Source organism: Maylandia zebra, linkage group LG17 (assembly GCF_041146795.1).
Source record: "Maylandia zebra isolate NMK-2024a linkage group LG17, Mzebra_GT3a, whole genome shotgun sequence".
NCBI lineage: Eukaryota > Metazoa > Chordata > Actinopteri > Cichliformes > Cichlidae > Maylandia > Maylandia zebra.
This window is the reverse complement of record NC_135183.1, coordinates 40,208,927-40,219,059: the sequence shown is the minus strand read 5'-3', so window position 1 is coordinate 40,219,059 and position 10,133 is coordinate 40,208,927. Positions and strand designations below refer to the sequence as shown.

The window sequence follows — 10,133 nt, the reverse complement described above, 5'->3', positions numbered from 1 at the left end:
AACGTAAAGGTCATCCTGATGACCCCCGAGATGCTCTGTGGGCTGACAGACAACAGTTCAACTTTTTGGAAGGTGTGTCCTGTTACATCTGGCGTAAAAATACCATTTCAGCAAAGGAAGATCATGCCAACAGCAAAACACGGTGGTGATAGTGTGATGGCCTGATGCTGTTCTGTGGGAAATGGAGCCACGAATTCTGCCGTCGACCAAAACATCCTGAAGGAAAGTGTCCCAACATCTTTCTGCAACCTCAAGCTGAAGCACGCTTGTGTTCTGCAACAATGATCCAAACCACAGCAGTGAGTCGTCCTCTGATTGGCTTAAGAAAAACCAAATGAAGACTGGTCAAAGTCCTGAGCTGAATCCAACTGAGACGCTGATGCAGGACCTTAAAAACACGGTTGATGCTCAAAAACCCTCCAATGTGGCTGAATTACAACAATTCTGCAAATATGAGTGGACCCAGATTCCTCCACAGAGCTGTAAAGACTCACTGCCAGTTATTACAGACGCTCAGGGGGCCCACCAGGGGGCCATCAGCGTTTGGATTTTTATTCCCCTTAAAATAAATGCATTCATTCAGAAACTGCATTTTGTGTTATCTTTGTCTAACATTTGAGCTGAAACACTTTAGTTGTTTGTTTTTTTTGGACTAAATTAATTCTAGTTAATTCTTTGGTGTTTACTTTTTCACTTCTGTTCTTCCTCTCATGTCAATTCTCCACAAAACTTTGACAATAACAACATATACTGCCAAAATATTAATGACAGAGGTTGCTATTTTTCTGTACCCAGATTCATTTGAAGATTTGAATAATGTAATATCTGAATGTAAGCTGTTAATCTTCACAGGAAAGACGTGCAGTGAAAGGTCAAAGCTACGTCCATCGATTACGTTTCGCCCTGTGGGCATGGACGAATAGTCACCCTGTTACTCTGCAGGTCAGTCCGAATGTGACAGCACAAGACCGTCTGCCCTTTGTATACATGAGTGTGTTGGTGAACGTGCAGCAGAGTCACGTGAAGCAGCAGCTCCACCAACAAACATCTGAGTGAATCTGTGGCAGACGTGTACACACACACACACACAGTATATTATTGCTATTGTGTCACTGTAGCTGTTATGTCCAAAGCTACGTTCTCATATCACACTGTGGTTCACTGTTGTGGTTTTATGGCCTCACTTCTATCTACACCAACCACCTAAAGAGCTCCAAAAACCTGCCTCATTATAAAAGCTCAGACCCCCACAGCTGACTCATTATCAGCCTCAAACATACGTTCACAGAAAGGCTTTCTAAAACTTTTATGTCCTGTATTTTGTGTATCTTGTTCTGTAAGACATATTTTTATGTTTTCAAAGCATCCTGGAGAAACATCTGACAGAAGCTCAATATTACGGTCAGACGTAACATCTGATCGGTAACATAATGGTGTAAAGTTTATTAGTATTATTACCGACTGAGTGTTGCTGAGATGATCCACACTTTCATCTCTTAACTCAGTTGTTACCAGTCAGTACAAAATCATCTGTTTGTAGTTTAACACTGTAACACTAAGTAACACTAAGGTGACTAAGTACTTGTACTTCAGTGGAATGTTCTGGTATGTCTTGATGCTCAATCATCCAGGTAAGTGTTTCTTACCTGGATTCTTTTTTAAACTTTTTACTTTTGCTCTCGACATTTTTACACAAAGGTTTGAACTTTCTTCTCCTGACATTTTCAAAATGGTTTCATTTCATGAGGTTTAACCCAAAACATGCAGTTTGTCCATTGGTTACAGTGCTATACTCATGGTCAAAGTGGGGCAGAGGGATCCAGAACAGCATTTTTAGTCCAGGTGTCTTTAAGTTAAGGTCTCAATAATCCAGTTAAAAACAAGAGGGATCATAAAGGAAGTAACATGTTTTTACATGGAAGGTAATGCCAAATATCTATCAGCACATTTCTGTCAGCTCAACAAATATCAGCAAACTCATAAACTCTCCTTGTGCATTTTATCACACAGTGTGTCTGCCAGCAACAACCTGTACTCAGAAAATCTGCTGGAGTTCACAACAGAAATGACTCTTTTCCACTGATGTTAGGCTTCCTGTTATGTACTGTGTGCGACAGGCAGGATCGGTGGACACAAAGTGGAGACTCACGGAGTAAACTCAAACTCAGATTTAATGCTACACGGCAGAAAAACAGAAAGCTCACTTAAACTAGAAACATTAAAAGGGCTTAAACAGGCAGAACACAGAGCATGAAACGACCAAAGGGCTACACAGAGGGATAACGAGGGAATGGGACACAGGAGGAGAGCACAGCTAAGAGAAATTAGACCTAACGAGACAAGGGAAGCAAAACTAGAAACACTGACATGAGACAGACTTTCAAAGTAACACAGGAAACACAGAGATGCAGACTTGACAAGGAGATACAGCTGACAGAGGCAGAGCAACACAGCGACAGAAACCAGAAGACTAGAAACTCCAACACTGAACCCCAAAGACTAGAAATAATAATAAAAAAAGACAAAATCAAGTTCAATAATAATGCAAAACTCAGCACACTGGGTCAACGACCCAGGTACCCTAACATGCAAAAGTTGATACAGTGGAACCCCGGTTTACCCCATTTAACCAAAAATTCAAGTTACGGAGGCACTTAACGGCAACATTTCTGCCCGTGGTACGGCAAAATGCCCGCGTAACGAAATAGATAAAATAGAAAATCAAAACAAATTCAATTAAATTCCATAATGTCATGTACATGTACGTATGTATGCATGCATACGCATGCTTTCTTCAACCTCCACCACCTCCTCCTCCACCAAGAACTTCGTCTTCAGCCAGCATCGCCTCACTCAAAAGGCGATGGAAAAAGGAAAAAGACCCTCTGGAACGAATTAATTTCGGGGTTCCACTGTATTCTCCTTTATTAATATTATTTTATTATTATATTCATATAGCACAAGGTTCAGTTAGCTTCAAACAAAGACAGCTGGTAGAAAAATCCTTCAAACAGCACTTTATACGTCGTACTTTGAGTGCATTTCAGTACCTGTACTTTTTCACATTTAATTGGATCAGTGAATCAGTGCTTGAACCCCAAATTTTTAACACGCCTATCTGTACTTCTACTTAAGTCGGGGGCGACCGTGGTTCAGGGGGTTGGGACGCTCATCTGTAACCGGAAGGTTGCCGGTTCAATCCCCCTGCTCTGTCTGTCCTGGTCAACACTGGTTGTGTCCTTGGGCAAGACACTCCACCTACCGCCTACTGGTGTTGTCCAGAGGGGCCGATGGCGCGATATGGCAGCCTCGTAGTCTGTCCCAGGGCAGCTGTGGCTACAACTGTAGCTGCCTCCTCCAGTGTGTGAAATAGTGGAATTGTAAAGCGCTATATAAATACAATCATCATTATTATTACTTAAGTAGAAGTATATATGTGTATCAGAAGCTTTGTAATAAATGAATAAGACAAGAGGTAACTATATAATTAATAATCAATTCACTCTATAATCAATCTGATAACAATACTTCCTCTATTGTTTCGTGAAGTTGCTAAATGTTGGTGATGTTCTGAGGTCTTTGAACATCATGCTGCTTCTGGTCATGTGTGGATGTTTTTCAGTTTCAGAGGTGGTACAAAGTACAAATACTTCATTACTGTACTTAAGTAGAATTTTCAGGTAACTGGACTTAAGTATTTCTTTTCTGACACCGACATCTGTACTTTCTACTCCTCAGATTTCCAAAACAGGTCACTTTTGGTTTGAGACATTTGAGGGGAGATTTCTGGCGTGCTGGACATTTGCTCAGTGGGCCGATGCACTTGCAGGCTCATCGGTCATATTATTACTTTTTTCTTAGTAAATATAATTTTACATGTTATGGGCCGGTGTTGTGCCGAACAACAAAAATGAAGATTGTCTGTAAATGGTTGTAAATGACTTGCTGGCCTATAATCTGTGACACAGATATCAAACATATCTCGTGTCAGTTATTATTATTATTAAGTTATTTTAAGGCAGAAACAGCATTTCTGTCACACAGTTGTAGCTGCAGTCCTTATGTGGCAAAGGGACTTTATACATATATTCTTTATTCTGAATTTGACTTTTTCAAAGGTCAGGCCAAGAGGACAACAAAACTTGCAATGAATATAACATTAATATAACGATATTTTGAGATATTGATTATAAAGTGGAAGACAGAGTATGTACAATTACACAGAGTCATAAAGATACTTGCAAAACAGGTAATTTCCTGATGTTATATCTATTATATATGTTATATTTGCCCACGGTAAATTCTCTTGACTGCATCTGTATCAACTTGTGCAACGATGTTAGACATCACTCTTTGGTACAAGACTGGGACTTGTAGCCCGTCCAACAGAAGAGGAGGGGGCGCAAAGCGACTGATGAGTGTCTGGTCATTTCAAAAGGAGCTTTTCTATAAGTTCAACAAATATCAGCAAACACACAAATCGTTTGTGTGCAGCCTGTCGCACACTGTGTCTGCTAGCTAAAGGCACAGCTGATGTATTTCTCAAGGAGGGAAAAGAATAAAGATAAAGAATAAGGGAAGAGATAACTTCACTCAGAGATGATGAAAGACAAGACAGAAGAGGAAGACAAGTGGTTATATTTAAAGATAAGGATCTTCACTGTAAGGTGAGTATTTAAAGTTTACATAAGTCCTCATTCTGTTCTGCCGGAGGTTTCTTCCTGTTCAAAGGGAGTTTTTCCTTCCCACTGTTGCCAAAGTGCTGCTCATAGGGGGTCATATGATTGTTGGGTTTTCTCTGTGTGTATTATTTTAGGGTCTACTGTACAATATAAAGCGCCCTGAGGTGACTGTTGTTGGGATTTGAATTTAAAATTGAGTTCCGTCTCCTGCTGAGTCTGCTTTTGGGTCTGTTCACAAAACACACTGGCATACCCCGCCATGAAAGTTTGAAGCCTAATCCTAAAAGATAAGATGGGGCCTGATTATTTAAGACCTTGTATGTGAGGAGCAGGATTTTGAATTCTGGATTTAACAGGAAGCCAAAACAGGAGAAATCTGCTCTCTCTTTCTAGTCCCTGTCAGGACTCTTGCTGCAGCATTTTGGATCAGCTGAAGGCTTTTCAGGGAGTTTTTAGGACTTCCTGATAATAATGAATTACAGTCGTCCAGCCTGGAAGTAATAAATGCATGAACTAGTTTTTCAGCGTCACTCTGAGACAGGATATTTCTAACTTTAGAGATGTTGCACAAATGGAAGAAAGCAGTCTTACATATTTGTTTAATATGTGCGTTGAAGGGCATGTCCTGGTCAAAAATGACTCCAAGGTTCCTCACAGCGTTACTGGAGGCCAAGGTAATGCCATCCAGAGTAAGAATCTGGTTAGATACCATATTTCTAAGATTTTCAGGGCCGAGTACAATAACCTCAGTTTGATCTGAATTAAGAAGCAGAAAGTTAGCGGCCATCCAGGTCTTTATGTCTTTAAGACAGCGGTCCCCAACCCCCGGGCCTCGGACCGGTACCGGTCCGTGAGTCGTTTGGTACCGGGTCGCGAGAGGTTGAGGCTCAGGTGTGAAATGTATAGTTTTCAGGGTTTTTATCAGTTTTCAGCGTTATTTTGTTATAGTTTTTATCGTTTACTCGGTTTTCCTGGGTCTTTTCACGTGTGTTATGAATAAATTTTCTTTTTTTCGGTACCGGTACTAGTTTTATTTTGTTGTATTTATCTGCGACACTTTAAAGGCCGGTCAGTGAAAATATTGTCGGGCATAAACCGGTCCGTGGCGCAAAAAAGGTTGGAGACCGCTGCTTTAAGACATTCCTGCAGTTTAACTCATTGGTGTGTGTTATCTGGCTTCATGGACAGATAGAGCTGGGTGTCATCTGCATAGCAGTGTAAATGTATGCTATGTCTTCTAATGATGCTGCCTAAGGGAAGCATGTATAATGTAAACAGAATTGGTCCTAGCACTGAACCCTGTGGAACTCCATAATTAACCTCAGTGTGTGAAGAGGACTCTCCATTTACATGCACAAACTGGAGTCTCTGTATTATCACAGTATTATTGAACATTTAAATCACCTTGAAGTGATTCTTGTTTTGTGCTATATAAATGAAACTGAATTGAATTTAGTCGATATAAATTCTTATCAAATATTAAGCATAACTTTTGCTTAGTGAATTCAGCTACACTGTAACCTTAAATCCAGAGTTGATGCTTGAAATAACATTGTGTTGTAACGGTTTTTGTCACAGAGGACAGTGAAGTTCATGCAGTGTAGCTCTGTTACAGACAACAGCTTTGTAGAAGAGCCTGGCCCATCCACTGTATAATGTATATTATTAAAAACAGTTTGTCACAAATATGCATTTAAAAAACCGACAAACATCTTTTGAAACACTGTGTTTTATTATTTATTATTGTGTCGCCCAAATCACAGCATAGATCACTATTAATGTTTCTCCGCCCACCCTCCCTCTCTTTGATATTAGAGTGTAAAGGGGAAACTGTCTGACCCTCACATGAAGCATTCAGGTTTGGAATAGGAGCACATCTGCACTCTCTGCTCTAAGACAGGATCTCCTTCTCTGCAGGATGCCTGGAAACATCCGATCAGGTATTTCAGGAACAGAATTGTGCATACAGGAGGTGAAAGGATGGACTGTGTCTTTATCTGCATGTAATCCAATCGTCCCCATGTGTGTGACTTTATAGTGGAGTTTTATTTCCTGATTTTTCGTCTTACCTTAAATATAAAAAAAATACATCTACACTTTCAAAAGGTAGGTTCTTTAGTAATAGATTACATTCAGGTTGAGACTAATGTTTTGAATTGTCCTTTGTCTCTCCTAGTCTCTGTGGTCTTGGTAGGTTTGTTGTGCTTGGTGTTCTGCAGTCAGCCGACCAGTCTGGATGCAGCCCCCCTCTGTACGAATGCCGAGGCTGGGTGTCACGTCCTCTCCCTGGCTAACCTGTTTGACCGGGTCATCCAACACTCAGCCAGAATGCACAGCATTTCAAATGACCTTCACTCTGAGTTTGTATGTTTCTTCATTGCAGTCGTCAGAAAAAGCTTTTTAAACGATATTTAATGAACAAGCTTGATTGTGACATGAGGATATGATATTCTGTCTGCAGATGCCTTTTAACTGAGACATTGTAGGTTTACATAACGTAGTCAATCAAACACTGCATTATCAGTTTATTAGATACACGCACAGTCATCCTGTTAGAACAGCAGAATCCAACCTGATGAGACAGTTTTTCAGTCTAATTAAATGCAAGGATGAACTTTTTTACTGTTAACTGAGCTGTACGAGATGTTTTCACAGTTCGCCCACACTTGCTAACATAAATCTGTATCATGTATAGTCTGCTATGCTGTTTACTGTTAAGATTTGGCGCCATATAAAAATAAAACTGAATTGAATGTGTGATAAAGACGCATCTATTGTACAGACAGACACCAGTAAGGATACAGAGATAGCAAGACATCGTATTAAGTCATTCATTGCTTTTGTGCTCCAGGCACGTTTGACATTTAGATGATATTTAACCTCTGACATTTCATTCATGTTTGTCCTCCCAGGAGCTTTACTTCCTGCCCAGTAAGAATCAGATTGGCCGGGTCAGTCGCAACTGTCACACGTCTAACATCCTCACCCCAAATGGAAAGGAGAACGCTCAGAGAATGGCGGTAAATTCACCTTTTTCAAAGTTAATCCCTCTCAACTATGCACATCATATTTACACCTGGAGTCTTGTCATGTGTTTCAGGTTCTTTCTTTTGTTGCCATAAACAACATTGTAGCTGTTTGAAACATGTTTTCCTTTCAAATGATAAAGAATTTTGTAAATTTGTTTCCCTTTGCTCTTTATGATATTACAGTAACACTCAGTGGTACAAATCCCACTCTAGTCACACCCATAATTTACATGTATGTCACTACAGAGGGAGGAGCTGACGGAGGTGATTCTAAAGCTCCTGGTGGCGTGGAGGGACCCTCTGTGGCATTTCCACCAGAGCATGACGCACTTCCACGACTTCATTGACTTCAGCTCCAATAAATCTCTTAAAATGAGTGATATGGTGCATGAGCTACGGAAAGGAGTACAGAAAGTAGTTGAGAAGGTACTGTGTGTGTGTGTGTGTGTGTGTGTGTGTGTGTGTGTGTGTGTGTGTGTGTGTGTGTGCAAAACATACACAGCGGAGGAAATAAATATTTGTCCCCCAAAGAAATGAGCAGTACACACTCTCAGTGGTAGTTTGAGTTTCTCTGTCAGCTCCATGTCAGATGATCCTTCCACACATTCGTTCTCATCAGGGTTCAGCTGGTCACTGACAAGCTTCAGACACTTTGTTGAACGAGGGCTTTTGTGTTACCAACGATTAGCTTGATCGCATTCAGAATACTTTATTAATCCATAAGGACACTATATGGTTACAGTTGCTCAGTACAGTAACAGTAACAGACTCAGCTATTCAAACAATACAATATGTTACAGATTTACAAATTTAAGAAATAGCACTAATATATACAAATCACTCAATTATAAATATAAAGAATATTACAGAGGTGTAATATTTATGACTGACATTTGACTCTAACCTGTGAACTTTGTCATTTGCTATTTTACAGTAGAGCGTGTGTGAAACTATTGCAGTGTTTACAGTGTGTTCAATGGAGTTGTACAGGGAGATGGCCACAGGCAGGAACGACTTCCTGTGTCGATCAGTGGTGCATTATGGGTAATCTCAGCCTCTCACTGAGCGTGCTCGTGTGGCTAGCCAGCACGTCATGGAGCGGGTGGGAGGTGTTATCCAACATTGTCTTTATCTTGGACAACATTCGCTTCTCTGACACCACCCTAAGGGAGTTCAGCTCCGTCCCCACAGCGTTACTGGCCTCTGCTACCCTCAACCTGCCGTCCCAGCATGCATCAGCACAGAGGATAGCAATGACCACAACAGCCTCATAGACAATCCTGAGCATTGTTCGACAGATGTTGAAGGACCTCATGCACTACTACCCTAGCTGCCTTGAGATCGTTCTCCTGTTGTAATCACTGATGTGAGCACAGACTGATGGTGACCAGCAGATGTTCTTGTAGTATATTTAAGCCTGTGAAGGGCAGCAGTCTAATCTATGATGCTTCACACAGCTCTGTGTTCATGTTCATGTTCAAATGCTTATTTTCCTGCAGTTAAAATTCAACCAGGGCAGAAACAGAGACAGAGCGAGACAGAGGCACTGATGTGTGTGCACTAGCATATGCACAGTTTAGATTGTCTGTGTTTGTGTAGTACTTTGTTTTGTAATTTTTTACTTAAGTGGGTGAAAGAAACTAAGTAAACACACAACAATATAAACAATTTGTCTTATCCATATGTTTTGTTCTTTTCACACCAGATGCAGATGTTGGGAATATTAAGTAACTCTGTCAGCAGCCTCATGTCTCCTGAGGCTTTCTTGGCACCAGGCAGCGCTGAGTGGCGCCTAATGAAAGACTACGAGCTCCTCTACTGCTTTCGCCGAGACTCCAACAAGGTCCAAAACTACCTGAAGATCCTGAAGTGTCGTATTGTTCCAGAGGATGGATGTTAAAAGCTAGAAACTCTTGACAAAGCTGAAGGTTTTGTTTTCTACTTATAGAGAATCAGAAACATCTCATCATGACTGCAGTGATACAACGGCCGCCCCGTCTGTCAGAATGTTTTCCATCCTCAGACAGGGTGCGATGAATGCACAGAATCACTAATTATTATAAGAGAAACCTGTAAATCGTCTGTTTCAATATATTATATAAATATTTCAAAATCATGTCTTTTTTGTTGTTTCTACAGAAAAGGTGCAGAAATACACTGAGGTCACATCATCACAGCATCATGACAAAAACTAACGATGTTCTGTCCTAATAAAAAACCTGAAACATTGTAACTAAACGTAAAAAACAAAGACAGTAAAGGACATAAACAAAAACAAAAACATGACACCTAATGCATTTATTTATCGAGGGATAACAGACAGTATTACATGTCTGACAGTCTGAAGCAGATTGTTAAATCATTTTAAGAGAAGTTCCTGATTTCAGTCTATGGGATGAAAAACATGTTGGTGGTTTCTCAT

The 10,133-nt window shown here is 40.5% G+C and overlaps 1 protein-coding gene across 2 annotated transcripts; it reads left to right on the top strand.

The window, feature by feature from the left end:
• The first annotated feature begins 5,848 nt into the window (after positions 1 to 5,848).
• On the top strand, positions 5,849 to 9,787 carry prl2 (prolactin 2). Of its 2 annotated transcripts, XM_004573084.2 has the most exons (6): positions 5,849 to 6,622; positions 6,859 to 7,046; positions 7,595 to 7,702; positions 7,958 to 8,137; positions 9,417 to 9,554; positions 9,660 to 9,787. In XM_004573084.2, the coding sequence occupies exons 1-6, from the start codon at positions 6,601 to 6,603 to the stop codon at positions 9,681 to 9,683; spliced, it is 660 nt and encodes a 219-aa protein (XP_004573141.1). In that variant the 5' UTR covers positions 5,849 to 6,600; the 3' UTR covers positions 9,684 to 9,787. The 2 variants fall into 2 exon arrangements, with proteins under 2 accessions (XP_004573141.1, XP_004573140.1); XM_004573083.2 differs by having other exon boundaries at positions 5,850 to 6,622; positions 9,417 to 9,787.
• The last annotated feature ends 346 nt before the right edge of the window (positions 9,788 to 10,133 follow it).